Source organism: Lemur catta, chromosome 10 (genome assembly GCF_020740605.2).
Source record: "Lemur catta isolate mLemCat1 chromosome 10, mLemCat1.pri, whole genome shotgun sequence".
NCBI lineage: Eukaryota > Metazoa > Chordata > Mammalia > Primates > Lemuridae > Lemur > Lemur catta.
Genome location: NC_059137.1, coordinates 3,207,705 through 3,229,223, shown reverse-complemented (window position 1 = coordinate 3,229,223; position 21,519 = coordinate 3,207,705). Strand labels below are relative to the sequence as shown.

The 21,519-nt window shown below is 62.1% G+C and overlaps 1 protein-coding gene across 1 annotated transcript in view; it reads right to left on the bottom strand.

The window, feature by feature from the left end:
• Positions 1-4,303: 4,303 nt before the first annotated feature.
• COL5A1 (collagen type V alpha 1 chain) overlaps positions 4,304-21,519 on the bottom strand; it is a 148,679-nt gene continuing 131,463 nt past the window's right edge. Inside the window, 7 exon segments of the mRNA XM_045563967.1 lie at positions 4,304-6,638; positions 11,492-11,725; positions 15,734-15,802; positions 18,809-18,921; positions 19,791-20,046; positions 20,862-20,915; positions 21,258-21,293. Of these exon segments, the coding sequence (XP_045419923.1) occupies positions 6,492-6,638; positions 11,492-11,725; positions 15,734-15,802; positions 18,809-18,921; positions 19,791-20,046; positions 20,862-20,915; positions 21,258-21,293 (909 nt within the window). The 3' untranslated portion in view covers positions 4,304-6,491.

Sequence of the window (21,519 nt, the reverse complement as noted above, 5' to 3'; positions counted from 1 at the left end):
GGGTGGGGTGCAGGACTTAAATACCACAGGTCCGACCCCCAGCCCCATGTGGCCTCTTGCACACATGTGCATGTGTGTGCACATGTGTGTGCATGTGTGCATGTGGGGGGGCGTGTGTTCATGTGTGCATGTGTGCATGTGGGGGCATGTAGGGGGCATGTGTGTGCTTGTGTGTGCATGTGTGTGGGTGTGTGCATATGTGGGTGTGTGTGCATGTGTGCACATGTGCATGTGTGTGCATGTGGGGGCATGTGTGTGTTCATGTGTGCATGTGTGTGTGTGCATGTGCCTGTGCTCCTGCAGTGCTGCTAGGGAGACCTTGGCCATGGCCTGTGTTCCCCCAGATCCCCTCCCCTCACCTCCTACTTCCTCTTCTCAGCAAATCCTGTCAACTCCGTCTTTGAAATTCCCAGAACCTGACCCGTTCTCACTGTGGTCCGTGCTGCCATCAGCCCTCGCTTGAGTTATCGCTTGTCCCCTCGACTCTGCTCCGCACAGGCCCCTGGGTGAGCCTGACGATGCAGGTGGGCCACATCACAGCTCCAACACCCGCTGGGGTCTCCTCACCTCCCGCAGTGAGAGCTGGGAGCCACCCTGTGGCCGCCAAGCCCAGGCCCCCTGCACCCCACTCTGCGGCTGTCTCCTCCTCTGCTCTGCTCGGGCCACAGCAGCCTCCTTCCCTCCTCGACCTGCCAGCACGGCCCTGCCCCTGAGCCTTTGCCCCGCTGTTCCTCGACCTGCAATGCCCTTCCTGCCGACGGCTGCAGAGCGCCTCCCCACCCGTCCTGCCAGTCTCCAGGCAGAGGGAACCTGCACGGGCCCCGGTCACCTGAGAGCATTTCAACCACTGCTCCACACGCGTACCACACAGCATGCCATGTGCACACACACGCACCACAGTTTCCCTCCCCTCTCCTCTGGGCCCCCGTACCATGCCCTCGCCTTGCGGGTGCTGGTGACCCCCGGAGCGGCAGCTTCCTCAGGCAGATTCCCCCTGCCTGGCCTGGTGTGTGCATGCGCTCAGTGAGTTGCCACTGAATGAATGAATGAAGGAAGGAAGGAAGGAAGGAACGTGTGGCAGGAGAACTGCGTGGCGGCAGGAGGGGGAGGGGGCAGGGAAGGCAGACGGGGGGGCCATGCTCCCTCCAGGCTCCTTCCCGGGGAAGCGCCCCATCCCCACCCCAAGAAGTCATGGAGCTCCCCGCCAGGACAAGGCCAGCTCTCCTGGCCACAACCACCGCTTAGCCGCAGCCTCCCTGGGACTGAGAGATCGCGGATCCCAGCTGTCCTGGCCCAGCCCGGCAGGCTGGCTGAGAGGCCGGTGTCTCCTCGCCCCGTCTGTTACGTGTCTCGCCTGTGGTCCAAACCGAGGCGGCTGGGACCAGCCTCAGCCGTCAGAGGCCACGGGACCTGCTGGACACACAGGTTCCTTTGCCCCACGCTTAGAGCCCAGAGCCCAGCTCTGCAGGAACGAGGCCCCCTGGCAGAGCCCCTGCACACACCCCCTCCTGCCTTCCCTCCTCTCAGCCATCCCGAGGACGTCCCAGGACATGGGACACCAGCGCTAAGACAAAGGGGCTGAGGGACGTCTTTTCCAATACAGGAGCTTGAGTCATTCCAGCTCCAACGGTGAACCACTGCTCTCTCTTGCGGGCACAGATGGCTTCCTCCTCCAAGGACCGACCGGCCCTCTGGGAAGGCTGAAAACAGAAGGGCATCTATCAGCCAGGCCTGTTGGGGTCCACGCAGAGTCCCATCCTGGGCCCTGGCACTGTCATTTCTGGGGGCAGGAGGAGGCGCTGTCCTCTCTTCTCAGGTTGAGCACCCCGTATTCCGTCTCTAGAAGGCCCAGCCGGGTGCGGACGCGCTGGGGCACCTGTGAGCCTTCCCGATGCGTCGCTGGGGACCGGGCAGTGGGCTCTGCTCACAGTCCCGAGGATGCCCACGGGTGAGCACCCACCGGGCACCAGGCACCAGGCACAGGGCTGAGTCCCCAGCCCCAGCCTGCGGCAGCTGCTTCTCTCAGCCAGGTTTAGGGACCGGGCAAGAGGCACAGAGACCTGGGGGCTCCACGAGGCTCCCCAAGGGCCTCACCCCTGGGGGTCTCACTCAGGGGCCTGCAGCCTCAGTCACTACCCTCCCTCTGCCCCTGGCCAGCCCCCTTGGAGGTCGAATTCACAGTACTTTCCTCAGGCAGGGGGAGTTACATTATAACCCAGGGGACGAGTGTCACTTTGTCCCCAGGATGCTCTAGCAGAAGGACCGGCTCTCCCCTTGCCCAGCCTCAGCCCGTCTTGGAGCATGGCCCGGGAAGAGGGGGCCTCTGGGTCGGGGGCGTCTACCTGGGTGGTGGCATTAAAGTGTTACTCTGCGTGTGGGAGGCTGCCCCCGCGGGTCCCCGTCCCTCCACTCCCTGGTGGGGGGACCCGCCAGCCACACGGACGGACACTCCGTGGGGGGTGCAGCCCCCTGAGGCTGAGCAGTTTTCTGGCCACGTGCTGCTCCTGACAGTTCTGAGGGTCACTGTAGGTCTCAGTCGCTGCCTCCCCCCGACCTGGCTGGAGGCTCTCTCTGCAGGACACCTCAGGGATGCCACCAGCTCCCGGCTGTGCGATTCCAGGCGCTTCCCGCAAGGACACCCGTGCCACGGCGCCGCTGGACTCTGCCGCAGGGACCTCAGGCCTCTCAGGCTTTGACGACCGTCAGTGTCCGTCTCCTGAGCCGCTGTCCCCAGCCGTGACAGCTCTATCGGATGCCACCGCCAGCCGTTCTGAGACTGTAAGACACGAACTGAACCTGCCGCTCAGATTCACGATGAGTTTTAATTGACATCTGCTCCTCAAAGCATTTCTCAGTTTGGTCTTTAAAACGTTGATGTTGAGAAACAGCTGCTTCCTCCAACCCTGCAAACGGTGGATGTGTGGACTCTGTTTCCTGTGGTTCTTTCCAGAGCTTATCTCTGTCGCTAAGGCCTTGCCAAGTGCAGTCAAGGGCCACCCGAGTTCCCGTCACTGTAGTCCCCGGCCTCTTCCCCTAAGGCTCCGAGTTATTAGTTCGTAACCTGCCTGCAAGCTGTCAGTTCCCAACAGCAGTTTTAGGGAATGTTCTGCCCCTGCAGCGGGGCTCAGCCGTCCTCTGTCCAGCTGTGCTCCGTCCTCGGCCGGCAGGCCCCATGCCCCCCTGCCCCGACCTAGGCCAGGCTGCAGGTTTCCCTCCTGCTGTGGTTGTAGACGCAGCCCCCTCCCGGCGGCAATTCTCACGTGATTCAGGATCACCCCAGTCGGTGGCTCTTAAGCTTGAACGTGCATCGGTCACCTGGAGGCCCTGTTAAAACGCAGAGTCCCAGGCCCGCTCCCAAAGCGTCTGACTCACCAAGTCTGGGGGGAGGCTCAGGAACCTGGACTTCTAACAAGGCGACGCTCCCGCTCCCCGCCCACAGAGCCCCGTCTAGGTGAGGCTGCAGAAACAAACAGTCCCCTGCAGCAGGGGCCTACGACAGCGGCGTCTCCCGCTTGCGCTAGAAGTCCAGGCAGCCCGGCCTGGAGCTCACTCAGGGAACCCGCTAGTGGTGCAGCCACTCCGTGGAACATGGCAGGTGACACGCAGGAGTGGACTGCTCCTTCAGGCTGGAAGTCACGTGTGTGTGTCATGTGTGCTTAAGGTCACTGGGTGGGACAAGCCCCCTGCACCCTCTCCCCAGCCGCAGGGGCCAGGGGGTCTGCCCCTGGCACAGCTGCCCAGGACGGAGAGCGAGGTGCACGCCGTGGCCTGGATGCCCACGGCCCGGCAGGCCTCTCCGGCTGCGCCCCAGGGAGACAGCTGTCCACGCCAGCCTCCGCCACTCCTGAGGGAAGAGCTTCGCCCGAGCGTGGCCGGGGCAGCCCCTTCCTCCCTCTTTCTGTGCCCACCGCCAGTACTTTGAGAGCTCCTGGCGTCCTGGGACCGTGTGTGGTCAGCGTGGGTTTGACGCGAGGGAAGGGCCTGGTCGCACTGAGGAAGACGACATCACATCTGTTCACGGTGGAAACAGGAAACTCCGTTTATTGAAAAAACTTACAATTATTCCTTCGTTACACAGGTTCAAAATATTTTGAAACACCCTTTCCTGGGCATTACAGTTAAAACTTAAGACATGTCTCTTGGATTTTTAGGAAATGTACAATGTGTCATTTGACATTATATTTTAAAGGGGCCTGATGTCCTAGAATCTTCACCGTGAGTTTTCTGCTTACCGTTTTTTCTTCTCACCAACATCGGCCAATTATATTTATTGGGAGGAAAAAATAAAATTACACCAAAAGAATTTCTGCAAATATAAGAAGTAACTTTATTGCAATATAAGGTAGCTAGAGTGGTCTGGGGGCAACGGGACACATTTTGAACTTCCATACGAATTACAGTGACCATGAAGGGACTGACAGAGGAAGAAAATGACAAAATAAAAGAACAAATCCGGTGGGGTGAGAAATCAAAACAGAATCACATGACCTAGACAAAATCCACAGGGCATCACATGACAATCCTCGATATGGCTTTTCTTTTGAAGAGAGGAAGGTGACAGTCACTGCAGACGCTGGCATCCTGGGCTCTAGAGACTCTCCAAGCCAGACTTTTCTTTGGCAAGAGCTAGGCTTGTTTTTCCAGGGAAATTCGGGAAGTCTGTGTTGGGGACGTGTCCGTCCTGGGCTGCTCCGCTGCGGTTTCCTACGCGGGAGCCGCGTGCTGAGGCGGCGGGGGGTGGACAGCACCAGAGCCACGGCAGCTCCGCGGGGCCCACAGTGGAAGGAAAGGGCGTGGCGTGGGGCCACTTTTCACAGTCAAGGGCTCACCTTTCCTGGCTGCCCCCGCGGGTCCTCCTGCCCGAGCACGGCAGCCCCCTGGCCTCGACGGACGGCACGAGAAGGTCCCCAGAGGGCACCTTCCCAGCCCGGGCTCCAGAGCAGCGGAAACCTGCGGCCAGGACGTTTGCGGATGGAAGTCGAATTGCTTATGTGGGAACGAGGAGCGGCTGGCAGCCCTGGAGAGACTCACAGAGTTAATTGCACATTTCTCCGTCCGCCAAGGCCGCGTCGAAGGCGGCCCGGCTGGGACAGCGCAGGGGACAACCGAATGGCTTCCATTCAGTTCTTGGAACAGACACAGAAATTAGCACCACAAACATTCGGCAACCGAATACAGTCTGCTCTGGTTACACCACGCACAACACAGGAAGAGTCTTTTTATTTTGTGTGTGTTTCCAGATCAAGTAGGCACAACCCAGCGCTCGTAACAGGCCTCGGCGCAGACTGGCCGCCATCGCAGCGCCCGTGCCCAGTGGGCAGGAGGGCGACCTGCGTTGCCGCAGAGTCCTCGGCAAAAACTCAGGGGAGGCAGCCACCGGGATGAAGGAAGCAGGGAGAATGAGGCTGGCCAGGTGCCCCAGCGTTGCCTTCAAGGAGATCTTAAAACAGATAGCACCACAAGAGAGAAGTGTAAAAAGTCAGCACCAGTTTCGTTTAATTGTCATCTACAGAAAGTGTGGTTTCCCTGCCCTGGACACTCTCCCGTCAGGCTACGCAGGAAGGAAAATGGAAGGAGGAAGCAGTTAAAATCAACTGAAGTCTGGGTTTTCGTCTAAGTGCCTGAAGAAGAGGCAAAAGTATCAAATTCTTTTTTCCTCCCCATAACAAGAAAGCTCTAGAGCCGATGGGACCGCGGTCTGGAAGGGGCGCTGGTGGCTGCTTTCCCACTGCGGCGCGAGGCCTGGCTGCCGGCACCTTCCGATGGACTGCATGCTCCCGGCGGGGCGGGGACTCCCCGGTTGTGACCGGAACTGGCCGCGCCCACAACCCTCCCTCCCCCTCGCTCTGTCCTGTGGGACCGAGGCTGGTTCCGTGCATGATGGAAGGCCAGGCACACTTAACATTTATAACAATACAATACAAATATTTACTTAAAACTCACAAAAACATAAGCACCTTTAATCCATCAGGAAGGCACATGCAGAATGACATTTGGCCTCGAAATGGATTGTGTTGAGGGTTGTTAAAAACAGAGGCTTTGGTGACGGTGGGTGGCCTTTACCAGGCTCGCCTCAGAACACTTTTGAAGGTCAGGGAAATACACATCTTCAAGTTGAATTTAAAAACAAAAACGTGACATCCCAACACGGCAGCCCCACCCCACCCCTGCAAATTATTCGCGGACAGGACATACGAGCGGGGCGGGAGGTGTGGCCCGCGTCCCTGTGGCATGTGGTGTAGACCGGGTGGGCACGGCCCCAGGCTGTGGTGCAGCTAGGTCATGTGATTCGGCTCCGGGTGGGACGTGGCTCTTCCCTCTGTCCTCCCTCTGGGCTTGGGGTCCAGCACCGTGGGGTCCGGGCGTGGATGAAGTCGGGTGGGAGGGGAGCAGGAAACCTTCACTGTCCAGGATCGGAGTGTGCACGGGACACTCACGAGCGACGTGCTGAGGTCACGAGGTTGCGCTGGGAAGACCGGGCTCTGCGGCTCCTAGCCCATGAAGCAAGCCGGCCCCACCTCAAATCCAAATTTCTGTGACGCTTCACCGAAGTCATTGAACATGATGTCCACGATGGGCACTTGCTCCACTTTGGGGGTGTCGAGCTCCAGAACCGTCTTCTGATAGCCTTTCTTGGTCTAGGGGAGGGGAGGTTAACCACAGAGGACAGGAGGCGGAGGTTAACCACAGCGCGGCCCCTGGGGTAGCCCATCACCCGCCACCTACCTGCCTGTCTCCATGCCCCAACCCCTGCGCAGGCAGAGATTCACCCTGTCCCTTCGGGTAAGTGCTGGAGGGACCGTGCTGCCCAGGGCACGTGGTGACCCCACGACCATCCCACGCATCCCCCATGGGCGTCAGGGAGGTGCTGGGCCTCCCCCGAGACTTCCCGCACGGCCGGGAGGCACAAGGAGGTCCAGGCCCAACCAACCCCACTGCCCCGGCCCGCTGTGGCAGGTTCTGCTTCCAGGCAGCACCGCCAGGACCCGGCACGGGCTACGGAAAGGCGGGGCCCCCTGCAAAATCAAAATAGGGGGCTTGTGCTCAAAAGTGAAGGATTCCAAGATGGCACCAGCAGAGCATTGGGCCACACGATGGCCCTTGTCACACCCAGGAGGCTGGCCCTGCCCTAGGCACTCAGCCCTAGGCACTCAGCAGGCTGGGTCACTCAGAAGTGAGAAGATTCTTCCTGTTCACAAGTGCGGGAAGGGGAGGGGACCTCACCATCTGGTCCAGAGGTAAACTGAGGCACAGAGTGACAGGGACAGTGCCCCAAACGTGAGGCCTGCAGGACGACTCAGCTCCCACCCCTTTCTCAGACGTGACAACCCTGTCGGGCAGGATGTGAGCCTGGGAGAGGACCCTGCCCTTGCAGGCCACGTCTCCCAGAACACAGGGAGCAAAGCCGCAGGAGTATCTGGTCCCAAAAGCCACCCAAACTCAACTGAGCCTTCAGGACACTTATGAACTGGCCCTGTCATCCCGCCAACTTCCCTATGTCTGCGTCTTTCCTGTGAACCACACAGGATTCTGCCTGCCAACCCGACTTGGACAAGTGGCTTTCGCTACCTCGGACAGAGATGAGACTTGTAATCTCAGCTGGATCTGGGCCCAGGAAGAGTCTCCCTCCGCTGCCCAATCCCTGAAAAAGCCACCCGAGGGAAGAGCAAGCAGGAGCCAGCGAGGACTCCATCCCAGGGGCAGTGTCTCCAGGACACACCCAGCAGAGGGTGCTGGCAGGGACCCCGAGGCCAGAGACCCCAACCTCAGTCCTGCCCCTGAGGTGGTTCACCTTCCCGACCGAGGAGGAAGGCAGGGCCTCGAGTCTGCGTCCCCCCAGGTGATGGTGTTAGGAGGTGGGGCGTCTGGGAGGTGATTAGGTTGAGGGGGGAGCCCTGGCACCTTGTAAAAGAGGCCCCCTCTCTGCAGCTGCAACCCGAGGGGCCCTCACCAGAACCTGACCCTGCTGGCACCCAGCCTCAGACTTCCAGCCTCCAGAACTGTCACAAATAAACGCCTGCTGCTTACAAGCCACCCGGTCTCTGGGGACTTGTTAGGCAGCCCAAACGCACCAGACCCTGAGCAAGATACTCCCGCACTTCTGACTCTCGGGCCGAGTGACATAACAGGTGTCCGTTGTTTGAAGCTGATAAACGTTGAGGGCTAATGTGTTACAAGCAACAGATAATCAGTACACTCTCATGACTCAGTTTCCTCAGCTGGCACAGGGATGCCACCTTCGCAGAGGAGGTGGGAGAATGACATGCACCTCATCTGCCCTGCCCTCGAGCCTGGCACCAGCTCTCTGAGCGTCTCTGACGTCACCTTCGCATTTCACCCTCCCCCCAGGCCTTGTCCTCCCCTCACCCCTGCCTTGGTGAGAGCGTTTCTCCTCACTGCGGCCGCTCAGGCTGGAATAGTTTAAAGCCGGGATTAGAACAGCAGCGAGAACACGGGTTCTCCTGGGAGCTTGTTAGCACCGCACAGCTCCGACCCCATGCCAGAGGTGTGAGTCAGGGGGCCTGGGGGGGGTCCAGGACCTGCATTCTGTTTAATAGGCGTCTCAGACAATTCTGACACACGTGGTGCCCAGCCAGCCTTTGGGAGATGCTGTCTCGAAGGACGTCACCACAGGGCAGCTCAGGAATGCCACCGCACAAACACTGACGGATCCAAACAACTCGGGTCTCAGGGCAGCCCTGCCCTGTGGCCTTGAGCCTGCCTGGGGGTCGTGGGAGGAGGGCAGGGCCAGGTGCAGCCTGCAGCTGCTGGGAGGGAGAGGAGGGCAGCAGGGGCTGGACACACTGTCCAAGACACGTGGCCACCACGTCCTCCAGGTGTGAAGCCTTGGGAGGCTGCTGACCTCCTCACCCTGCCTCCAGCCCGCAGGGAGGTGCCGGAGACCCCCTCTGCCCATCCGAGCCCCACGTCCTGCGGCCTCTGCTCCCTGGCCCAGTCTGACCCGGGAACCAAATGAGATGGCCGGGCCTGGCCTCCACCGGGCCGGTGCTGTCACGGGGAGTTGTGTGACCTCAGTGACACGGCGGGAAACCAGCCAGCTCGCCAGGCGGGCCGGGCCCACCCACACTGTCCACCGCCCCGGGAAGGCAAGGGCCCACCCGCGCCGTCCCCCGCCCTGGGAAGGCAAGCAAACGGGCCTCCTCGGGCAGCATGGGCCTCTCCCACCGGGGACAGCAGCGCGTGCCAAACCGGCGGGTGATTTCACCTGGATTTATGGGGCCCCCTGCTCCAATTACCAGAGCACTTAGAAGGGGCGTATTTAGAGCCGGCCGCCGAGTGCGCTGTTACCCCGTTATTCCAGAGGCATCAATAGCCATTACGGGTGGCAACGGCCCCCGAGGGCACACAAAGCCGCGCAAACAACAGGATTTATGTGGCGCGGCTCCTTGGCCCTCTTGCCGGGTGATTTGTGCCTCTCTGCAGGGCCCGCTCCGCAGCCCCGTCAATCAGGCACCCGGCCGATGGCGCCCGCAGCGCAATTCCAATTTCTCGGCTGTTACTAAAATATGAACCAAGCGGGCCTCCGGGGGCTAAGGCAGGCCTTCCCGCAGCCGGCCCACGTTCCGAGTCAGGGCCTCCTGCGGGAGCCCCGTGATTAAGTGGGAGGGGTGTGACTTTCCACTTACGGCTGAACTTTCCAGAGGTCTGGGGTGGGCTGAGCACCCAGGGGTCCAGGCCGGCTTCCCCGTGTGCCGTTCCCCACGGATGCCCCGCACCCATCCCAGCGCCCTTCCTTCCACTGGCATCTCCCTCCGGCCCGCTGCAGGCAGGGCTAGGAGATCGGGTTCTGGGCCCAACAGCATTGCCAGAAACTTCTGGGGCCTCCCAGTTTTGCCGTTGGAATGAGTAGGGGGTGGGAGTTTCCGGAGAAACTGGGATGGAAGAAGTTGAATCTTCCAGAAAGCTCTTCAGAGCAGCGGGAGCCCATCCGAGCCAGGGTAGGGAGCCAGGGGCCGGCCTGCCCTCTCACTCCGAGGTTCTTAAAGCTCTGTTCCTTTCACCAGATGACACATACTGGGCCAACCACAGTGTTTACCTTTTCGCCAAGGAAGCCAGGAAGCTCAAAGCCTAATGCAGGGCTCTATCTACTCAGGTCCTGCCTCTCTTCTATAGGTTCCTGATTTCTGTTCACCTCCATGTTTACTGCCTTGCACTTGGGGGCCCATGCTGTCTAAAAATAGTCACAGGAGCTGGGGTACATCTGGGGTTTGTGGTGGGTTGGACACAACTCTGAGCTCTTTTTAGGCAGGATTTGATTTACTCCCCGAAAAGCTCAGAGGCAGGTGCTGCTGCTGTCCTCGTTTGGGGAAGGCAGAGGCGGACTCGGGAAGCGGCCTGGGCCACATGTCAGAACAGGCGCGCATGCCAGAGGGAAGGTGCCCTGGTGTTCTGGGGCTCCCTTCCCCCCGGAACGGGCTCCCCGACCTACACGGGGAGGAGTTCTGCACGTCCACAGTCAGACCGAAGCACCGGCTCAGACGAATCCCAGAGGGTGGCAGTGCGGGGAGGGAGGCTGAGCCGGGGTGAAGGCACCCCTGCCACGCGTGGCCTGGCCGTGCCCCGTCCCAGCACAGCTTTAAACTCAAAGCAGCCCTCGGGCGGTCAGAGCCGATCCTTTTGGAGGGCAAAGGAGCTGAACTCGTCAGGCCTCAGGGCCAGGCGCTCCTCAGGCTGGGCAGGGAGGCAGGACGGGACCCGGGTCTGCCTGGCGCCACGTCCTGCTCTCAGGGGCCCCGGGCGGGCCAGGCCCTGAGTCAGCACCGTGCTCTCGCACTCCCCTGGGCGAGCCCGGCTCAGTCCGGACAGAGAGTAGGACGGGTGTGCAAGCCGGGGCAGCGGGGTGGGGGTGTGAACACCGCTCCAGCCCCGACCAGCCGCGCGGCCTCAGCAAGCCTCTGTCCACGCTGCCCTGCGAGCAGAGCCACCCTTCCCACGGGGAGACGCATAGGGTGTGCCGGGCACCAGGAGAGCTGGTGACTGCGGCCACGGCGGGAGCTGCTGCCACTCTCAGAGTCTGCAGAGCATTTCCCAGGGCGGCTGCGTTCTCGCGAGCAGGCCCAGAGGTGGTCCCGGCCCCCCCGGGGAAAGGATCTGCCGAGGAGAGGGAGGCGCCGAGTTCCGAGTTGGAACCGACAACAGGTCTTCAGCTCTTTGCCCCGTGTCGCACCCAGGGATGGTGAGGAACCCGGGACCCTGGCTTTTCCTGCCAGGCCTCAGACTTCCTTCCTGACCCATGGCACTATGGAAGGTTCCAGAAGCTCTGGCTACATATGCTCGGGATTTTAAGTCTTCTGGCAACTGTGGGGCTGCCTGTGGGAAGGGGCTTCATCTGGGGCCCTCCCTGCCCCTCCAGCAGGCAGCTGGGGCCCGGCACGCAGCGGGCGCCCCATGGCGGGTGCTGAGTGAGGAGTGAGCCCCACGGAGCCACAGGCACACGATGCCACCCAGGGTGGGGACACGGGACACTCACAGCGCAACCGTCCACCAGGGCGCGGATGTAGGGGCTGTTGTCATAGGACATCTCCTCGTCATTGGAGCCCAGGAAGCGGATGGCCTTATCGTAGCTGCCCGTGGCTGCGTCCTGCCAGGCCACCGACTGGTAGCAGTTGTAGGTGACGTTCTGGTGGGCAGAGGCGCTCAGCAGCCGCAGGAAGGTCATCTGCACCACACCCACGGGGTTGCCCTCGGCGTCCACGTAGGAGAGCTGGTTGGGGGAGAGGAAGGGTCGGGGGTCAGTGGGGCAGGGACACACATGGCAGCAAAGCCCTAGTGCACACCATGCCGTGCGTCACCTGTGCCCTGTCTCCCGCAGGGCACTGCCTGGAAACACGCTGCACCCACAGACCCCTGAGGCCAGCGCCCTCCAGCTCTCTTGGGGGCTCCCAGGAGCAAAGTGAAACACGCCTCACTCCTTCAGGGACTTAAATGACCCACACACTCCTCTTGGTCTGGTGGCCCCCACTTATCCTCAGGGCTCAGCTCACATGCTACCTCCTCCAGGAACCCCATCTGGGTTAGATCCTCCTGCACTTGCTGCATGGCAGCCCTCTCCCGCCCTGCACCCAGCATGTCCTTCCTAGGTGGTGCTCTGGCGCTGCCTGGTTTGCACATGTTGAACGAACAGGGAGCCATTCTCAAAAACACGTCCTGCATTAAGATGGGCCCTCTCATCCCTGCAACATGAGCACCCTGCAGCCACTGCCGGACCAGGCGCCAGGGCCCAGAGGCCAGACTTGCCTCCCCCAGTGGCTGTGGGGGGTGCAGGGCCAGAGAGCGGGATGAGGATGGAGGTCTCTGGGGCCCGCTCCAGCTGGACCACACTTCTGCCTGCTCCCCTGGCAGTCCTGTGCCCTCCCTCTGCCCGAGCCCTGCACGGCTCCTCCCTGCCTGGGACGCTGTCCACCCGCGCCCTGGCAGGAGCTGCCACCACTGCTGTCCTCTGGGTCACAGCCCAAACAACAGCTCCCAGTCTTCCTCCTCACCCTCAGCCTCTACGCTGCTGTGGACCCCCAGTCTGTTTCCCCAGCCCCCCTGCATCCTCCACACCAGCCCTGGCCTCTGTGTCAGGGCCCCAGTACCCTGTGTGACCCCACGGCTGGACCGTGAGCTCCGTGAGAAGAGGGGCCATGTACGTATGTCCCTATCGTTGTGCCCCAAGGCCAGCGAAGGAAGGTGCTCCTGAGATCACATGAGTAAAAGGAAGACCGTCTGCCAAGCGCCCAGAATGGGCGAGGCCCCGGTCGGGTAGCCCAGGAGAAGCTGGACCTCAGGGGGCTCTCAGGACAACTGGGGTGAGGCGCGGCTGCCAGGCAGCAGGGCCGGCCTGAGGGAGGCAGGGCCATGGTGGTGGCTGGGGCTCAGGGGTTACAGGATGGCTTTGGCGCAGCGCTAAAGAAAGGCCACTCTTCCCTTCCAGGGATGGCCTTCCAGGGCAGCGAGCAGGCCTTCCTGCGGCCGGGGCTCCGTCAGCTGCCTTGCTGTGCGGAAGGGGCAGCCCAGGACTCTGGTGACAGGACTGCCACTGAGAGTCCCGGCCCTACGGCAAGTCCAGGGGAGGCGCCAGGGAAAGATAACAGGCTACGTCTCAAGTGGCTTCTCGGGCGTCACCAGCTGGGTACCCAAAGCTGGGCTGTCCAGCTCAGCCAGCCCAGGGGCAGGGGGTCCCAAGAGATGTGTCTCAATTTCGGCATCTCTTTTGCAAACTCAAGCTTTCTGAAGCACTCAACGGTGCCGGGGACGAGGCTGCTTCCTAGCCCCCGAAACGAGGCCTGTGCCCTCTCTCCCCGCCCCGCAGGCCCCCGAAGGCGCTTCTTAGGGAAGGCCTGGCTGAGCAGGGCTGGGCCCGTCCGGGCTGCAGCGTCGGGGACTGGGGAAGACAAACACCAGCGTCTGAGACCAGCTGTCCCCACCCCTGGGCAGCTGCCACCCCAACACTATTCTGCTTCAGACCCTGTCCCCAGCCCACCCCAAGAGACCCACGTGGAACACGTGAGGAATTTAAATCAATATCGCCGGGAGTGTGAGGGCCGGGGGTGTGGGGGGGACACGCTTCATAACCTGCTTTTTGAAGAGCTCCAGCTAGAGAGAACCGGAAGGAAAGAGGGAGGCCGCCCCTTCCCGCCAGGGCTGTGGGACACACCGGGTCCCCAAGCCACCGGCAAACTCCACACGCGTGCGGACGGGCCAAGGACAACTCCGGTGGCCCTTGAGGAGGAAAGCGAGATACCAACCGCGGTCCGCGCCTCCGGAGCTCGTCTGGGCGGAAGTGACTGACTCGGGAAAGCGGGCATGCGGCGGGGGCGCGGCAGCACCGCCAGGAAGGACCTGAAGCCCAGCGCCCACCCGCCTGCGGGGAGCCCAGACCCCCAGGGCCAGACGCGGCCTCCTGCGGGGAGGGGTCGCCACGGCGTGGTCTCAGCGTGGCAGGGGCCGGGCAGCGCCCGCAGGGGGAGCCCGAGACCTTTGAGGGGAGACCCCCGCCGGCCTCCTGCCCACGGAGGAAGCTCCCAGAGCGAGAGGTGAGGGTGCGGGAAGACCCCAGGGGTAAGCGGGAGTCTCCCCTGCAGGCCCTGCACGCCCTGCCCCCGTCAATGGGGGGCCGCAGTCGGAGGAAGCCACGTGGGCTGGCAGCCATGGCGGGTATTTTATAACTGCTTCCTCCGAATGAGGAAAGTGGACATTTTCCACTTTTCACATTTGGGAGGGTGGGGAGAGGGACCCTGGAGACCGAGCGCCGTCACGGGAGGGGAGGCGGGGCTGCGCGCAGGCGGTAACCCAGCGGGACCGCAGGACGGACCCTGCCGCCTCCTCGGCAGCTTCGCCCCCCACGGCCCCTTCCCTGCCTGCTCCTTTACGCCCACGTCCCCACCCTCTGTCCACCCAGGCCGAGTGGCCCTGGCCACTGGCCTCCCTGAGTGCTGTCCATTCAGGTCCTTCCTGTGCCGGCCGCTCACTGGGAGGACAAACGAGGGGGAAGAGGCAACACGGGGGAGGAGGAGGAGGACAGGTGCCTGGGCCGCAGCGCAGCACGCAGAGGGGGCCCCGCACACGCGGGAGAGTGTGCACAGACCGTCAGCGACCGGGCAGCAGCGGGAATGGCTTGAGCGTCAACAAGGGCACAAGACACCAATGACTAGCCAGGAAGTGTCCAGGTAAGGGACCGCGGGCTTCAGAGGCGTGGACAGAGCAAAAGTGGCCAGCAGCCACTGCTCTCTGAATCCCTGGGGGGGGGACGTGGCCTCTGCACCCTCCCGGAGGGGCTGGGGCTGGTGCTGTCAGGGTGCAGCGACAGGGGCTGATGGTCAGGCCAGAAGCCACATAAGCCAGGCTGGCTGCTGGGTGAGAAAGGATGTCCGTCCAGGGCCCCCTGATCCCAGGAAGGGAACTCTGGGCTCCGATGGCACCTGGAGCCCGTCTGCATTCTGGAAGGTTGATCCCCTCACTTGCTGGAGACCAGCACAGGACTTGGCTTTATTCCAGAAAAGGGCCCAAACCCAACCTGCGACCTGCAGGGAAATGCTGCCCGGTACGGAGGCAGCGCTGGGCCCACACGTGGGTCCAAACCAGCTTTGGTGTCTACGCTGGCCACAAAAGTGTGGCTCTTTCAAGGAATGCCAAGCTGTCGTCCTTTCAGGGACGGGTCATGTAAGTGTGGCCCCCAGGAGTTAGAACACAAGCAACACAGTCGTGCAGGGTGCAGCTGAGAGCCGCACGGCCGGGTGGGCCGTCAGGGGTCCCTGGGCTGCAGGAAGAGGGGAGGGACAGCGTGGGTCCCGGCAAGAACTCGGCATAGTTGGGAGGTCGAGGATCCGTTTCCTCTGACCTGCCACGGGACTGAGCGGGAGCCCCTGGCCCCTGGAGTCTCTGACCTCAGTTCCCAGGAAGCGGGGGCCCTGCGGTCGGAGGCGGTGGACCGGCCTGGTGTGGGGCTCACACCCAGCTCTGGGTGCACTAAGTCTACACTGAAAACCAACCGCCTACTCCAGGCTGAAATGAAGTCTCCTTGGGATGGGGAGGGCGGGAGGTGGGGACTCCACACCCAGCTGAATCTTGCAGTCACGCGGCGTGGAGCGGTTTGGCCAAACGGCAAGAGCAGGTGTGTCGCACGGCGGCCGTTAGTCCCAAGCAGAGCCGTGAGCCAGCCTGAGCCGCCGTGAGCCGGCCGTGTCGCAAGCACACAGCGCCCGGTGGCCGGGCCAGGATGGCCACTTACCAGGGAGCCGCGCTTGTACTGACTATACCAGGTGGCGGGCTGCTCTTTGGGCCAGCGGGCCATTTTACTCTGCAAGATACGAGACGGGCGGGTTTATGGCCACACCGCGCGGCCGCGAGAAGCACCTTACCAGTTTCCCGCGCTTGAATTCACTGAACCAGGAACCTGGGTTCTCTTTGGGCCAAGAAGTGATTCTGGCCTAAACGTCCGGCAGGGGAGGCGAAGAGGGAGAGAAACAGAAAAGGAAAGGGTTACTTCTCCCGCGTCCAGACGAGCCCTGGCTCCCCGGCCCTTGCGTCCTCCGTCACGTCACCGGGCGCTGCGGCGGCACTCGCTGGGGGCTGGCTCGCCGTGGGAGCCTGGGAGCAGGGCCCTCGGGGACAGACTGGGACGATGAAGATGAGGACAACAGCCCAGGGTGATAACAGGTGCCAGGCGCCTGCCAGGGTGCTCCGCGGGCAGGTCGCACTTAGCAGGCCTCACACTCAGGCCTTGAGCACGTGCTCGGCCTCAGCGGCTGCTGGGAGTGCTTGTTGAGTGAATGAATGAATGAATGAATGAAGGAAGGATCCTTAGTGCTGAAGGCAACAGAAGCCAACGTTTCCTGATGGGCGAGGGATGTGTGGGCATCCTCTCCTGTCCTCACGGCCCGGGGGCCGCGCCAGTTGTGCGTGTGTGGTGTGGTGTGTAGTGTGGAGTATGTGTGTGTGTGCTGTGTGTGTGGTATGTGCACTTGCACTGTGTTTATGTGTGTGTGGTGTGGTTTGTGGTGTGTATGTTGCAGTTTGTGGTATGCGGTGTGTATGTGCATGTAGTATGTGCATCTGTATTGTGTTTGTATGTGTGTGGTGTGGTGTGGTGTGTGCGTGGTGTGGTGTGTATGCGCATTGTGTGTGTGTGTGGTGGGGGTCTTCTCTGGGGACTGGGGACCCTCCAAGCCCCTGCTGGTCTCCTGCTGACAAGAGACCAAGGCCAGCTCCTCCAGGGCCTTCCTGGAGTCGCAGCACGAAGCCACACACTTTGTCACCAGGGACAGCCCTGCCCCCTCTGGGAGGGCCCCAGGTGGGGTCTGCTGAGCGGCAGACACAGGGGACAGGCCAGCCAAGCAGGCCGTGGTGATGCTGTGGGACGGATGGATGGACGGCTGGGCCCTCCTCTAGGAGGGAGACCTGCTGGGCTGCACGAGCAGGAACAAGGGGACCGCAGCCACCCGTGGGTTTACTTGGGGCAGGTGTGTAGAGAAAGAGCCCAGGGGGCAGCCCGTCCCCAGCCTGGGCTGACGCAGGTCCCACAGGGCCCGGGCCCCAGTCACTCGTGGTGAGGAAGCGGAAGTCCGATCCACACTGACTCCCCAGCCTTCTCCTCCGAGGGGCCTTGTGCCAGGAGCGCCAGAAAAGGGGACCCACTGGAGGAAAAGGGGTGTCCAACCTGCCTCTCGCCCCACCCAGAACTCTCCCGCCCTCTCCCTTGTTTCCAAGTCTGCTGCTGTCGACGCCAAGCTCGGGGACATGAGGGTAACCTCCGCCTGGGACAGTCCAGAGATGGGGCAAGCACGAGCTTCACCCCCACCTTCTGCTGTGAACCTGCAGTTCCAAGGAGGCCTGCGGCCCACGGCCACCCGGGGAGGGTCTCTGTTTGCTCTGGGCCGAGTGGCCACGGCCCGGCCGCGGACACCTGGGGGGAAGAGCAAGGAGCTGTGGGTCACCCAGGGGCCTCAGGCTGCTGACACCAGCCACGGCTGCCCAGGAAGCCACCGCGCATCAGGGAGTCTGTCTCGCGAGTTCTCCAGCAGCGAGGCCATTTGCAGAGGACAGGCCGTGAAAGAGGGATGAGAAGCAACATCCTCCTAACTGAACTCTGTCCCGGCCTCCGGCCAAACGGAAGGAAGCAAGAACTGAGGTGGAAGGGCCCGATGCGCGAATCCTCTTTCCACAGTGCGGGAGGCTGGCTGCTAGGAAAGCAGGTTCCGGAGGATTTACAACGTCAAGGTGGGGGAAGGCACACATGCCCGAGAGCCCCACAAATCTCCCAGCCAGTGTGCCGTGCGCCGCCAGCAGGCTCCGCCCCAAGGGGGTGCTGGCACTCACCGCGTTTAGGTGTGATATAGGGAGTGATGGGGTGGCGACCCCCAGGGAGAACTTAGCTGCTCTCCCTCCGGCAGGAACCGCTCCTGCGGGCCCCGAGGCCACTGGGAAGCTGCAGCTGTGCAGCGCAGCACACGTATGTGCTGGACCCACGTGGCAAACAGGCTGTGGCCTCCAGAAGACAGCGGCCTCCAGCTGGGGTCACGTGACAAGAGTGAGCCTCCGAGGGGGACCTCACGGAGGAACTGTCTGTTCAGGCTCATGCCGGCTTGAAGGCTGGAGTCCTAGTCATCCTCCCGGTTAGAGAAGGGACCTTGTCCTCCTCTCTGTCCTGGGCCAATGTGGCCCCTGCCCCAGGTGCACGCTTGAAGGACAACACAGGCCCGCGCACATGCCTGCCTCACCCGCAAATCCGTGTGCGCACGCACCTGTCCACACAAACTCCTGCCGCAGAGCTGAGGCCCCTGGAAGGGCTATTTAAGTGACATTCCACAAAGTGTCAATGACTCAGAACCGAGCTACTCACCCCTAATTCCTTACTGTTACAGACAGACTTTACAATAAAGCACTTGGAAGGGACTGGAGCAAACCCCATGGAAATAAGCCGGTACTATGCATTTAGGCAGGGGTAGCCTCCAGATGTCTTTGGGTCACTTTATTATACTTGTCCCCAAATTCCCTCACTGGGGTTTCAGAGGGTCTCACTGAGTCGCCTGAGAAAGGCTTTTCACCCAGCGGGTGAAGTCCCCACACTGGGTGGCAGGTGGAAAAGCCTCAGCCTTCCGTAACCTAGGCTGCATAAACCCATTTTACTGATAAAAATTCTCTTCCTAAAACAACTTCAGGCCTACTTCTAGAAGAACACTCACGAAACTGCTCGATTCCTGGTTTTCAGCCTTCAAGCTGCGTACACGAGAAACCCGTGAAGCCCCGAGCCTGCCCTGTCACTGGATGAAGCCTGCCGGGCCGAGCAGGGGACACAGGAACTCACCCCCTCCGACTTCTTGTCCGGGAAGACGCACGTCGACCCTCCGGCCGTGAAGTTGCAGTAAACTTTGAAGGAGTCCCTGGAGCACCCTTGGTTGGGATCTACCCAGTATTCACCTGGATTTCAGGGACAGGGAGGAAGGCAGGGTTATGAGAATTGCTCCCCGGCTGGTTCCAGAAGCTGCTGCGACATTCCAGTCCTGCAGGTAAAATGCCGGCCAGCGCCCCAGCGCCACTAACAGGGCCTGTTTCACTGCTGGGCCCGTGGAGACACATGGACGCTCGTTCACCAAGAACCCAGCGGGAGCGTGGAGCACGTTGCACACATGCTCTGGGGACAGAGTGGGGGGGCCCGGCCCACTCTCTGGGTGGACAGAAATGCAGAGAATGTTCCGGAATGAACTCTGGCAGTTCATGCAGGTGGAATCAGGGTCTACTGGAATTACAGACTCCCTCGAATCTTGTAGAAGCATTCAGGCTCCCCGGAGGGAAGACGGCCAGTGTGATTTTGTTGTGCAGCAGGTGCGGGATTTGCTGACAGCGAGGGGGTAGTTTAGGATTTGGCGGTAAACAGGGTATAAAGCCTGCTCGCTCAGGTACCGGCCTGACACTGACCCCGACGCGCACCCTCACTGGGGCCTTGCTATGTGCCAGCCAAAAGCACGTCGAGGGCGGTCTCGGGTCACTGTCTTCCCACAGGGAGTTTTCACTCCCACCTGACAGGTGGACATGAGGCGGGGCCCGCAGGCTACTGCCCAAAGACAGCTAAGGCGAGCCTAGAACCCGGCTGTCCGGCCTCACAGCCTTGGCCTCCTTCCCTGCCTCCTGGGACCGCACTGCCTCACCCCTGCAGTGCCCCCGTGAGGTCAACCCGGGGAGCCCCCTGCTCTGCACCCCAAGACGGGAGGTGGTGCCTGGCTGCTGTCCTCACGTCAGTCTGTCTGTCCCAGGGCCCCCGTGGGCCGGCCCGCTGCCCCGGCCCTCACCGTCGGGAAAGTCGGGGTGGCAGAGCTGCAGGTCCTTGCAGGTACGGGCGGGGTTCTGCTGCGTGCCCAGCGGCCGCTTCATCTGCTCTATCTCCAGCTTCAGCGAGTTGAGCGAGCCGAAGATCTCCTCCATGCCGTCCGCGTAGTCCACGTAGCTCTCGCTGTTGCCGTCGTCCAGCAGCTGGCTGGCGTCGATGTTCCGCCGCGTCCTGGACGCCTGGATCGGCAGGGGCTGGATGACCTCGCCCGGGGGGCCCTGGGGTGCAGGACAGGGAGTGGTGGGTGGGAGGGGACTCGAGGGGGCCTGGGGTGGTGGGGGCCACCTGGGCACCTGGGCTGCACAGACATCTGTCTATCCCGGCACCGCTTTCTTCCCTCTTCCCTGGCTCTGGAACATTCCACACCCATCCCCTCTGCTGGGTTTCTGCCTGTGCTGAGTGCCTCTCCGTGAGCCTTGTCCTGGGTGCCCCGAGGCCCAGCCCCTCCTGCCTCTGTGGCCTCGCGCCCTGTCTGCTGTTCTGTCCTCAGCTGGACCAAGCCTTGCAGAAAGTGACAGATCTCCCCCGCCCCCGTCCCTGCAGCCCGCCGGGGCCAGTGGGGGCTGCTGACCCAAGAGCCCTTCACCTCCAGGCGGCCCCGGCGGGCAGAGACTACACGGCCAAAGGGGGCGTCCCTGGTGCACTCGCCACACCTGGTTTACCACAAGCTTCAACCGCACCTGGGGGGCCTGGCCTGGTGCACCCCATATGCACGCACACACATGTACCATATACACACATATGTACACATGTGTGTGTGCACGCAATCTCTCTCTCTCTCACCTGGCCCACTGTTCTTCCCAGGGCCAGTTGGACCGTGAGCCCTGTGGACAGGCCTGTGTGACTCAGTTTTCCCTGTTGCACCCAAGGGATGAGCCCCCCAGGGACAAGCCCCCGAGGGATGAGCCACCCAGGCACCCAGCACAGGTTTCATCAAGTCTCAGCCCCACAAACAGATGCTTCCCGTGACACCCACGCAGTCAGCCAGAACCCCCACCACCCGCCCCCCACCCCTGCTCCGAGGGATACGTACCGGCGGGCCGGGGGGTCCGGGGTGGCCTGCCTCACCCTTTGGGCCAGTTGGACCCTGGGGAAGGAGAATAGAACCAACACGTGGTCACAGGGGCACCTGATGACTTTGAATCCACCCTCAGCTCTCGAATGGTCCCCGAAACCTGTGAGGGGGAGGGATGGGGACAGCAGAGACCCCTCCACGCTCCTGCACGCCCTGAGACCAGAACTTGGGGGACAGGGTCCTTCCTACGGCAGGGGCAAGCGGCCTTGGCGTCTGGTCTGAGACGTGCCCAGACAATTTGGAAAGGGAGGAAGAGCCCAAGACCAGGGCCACCCTGAGCACAGACGGCGTCCAGGGCAGTTCTCAGCAGGGGACCACGCTCAGCCCCGCTGCCCGGGTCAGGGCAGTACTTACCGAGGAGCCCTTAGCACCTTTTGGACCCGGAGGACCCTGTAGGAGCGGAGGACAGAGTGTCAGAGAGCAGGCCCCGCATCTCTGGGCCCAGCCTAACGATCCTGCCCTGCCTGGGCTTCACCCCCTTGTGCCTGTGTCCCCCACCCACGAGTCTGCGTCTGCACTTGCCTGGCGGAGGCAGGGCAAGGCCAGGGCGTGGCTGGCACTCGTCCCACAGAGAGGCACGGGGCTGCCCTGCCTCCCTGCCAAGCTGGGAGGTCAC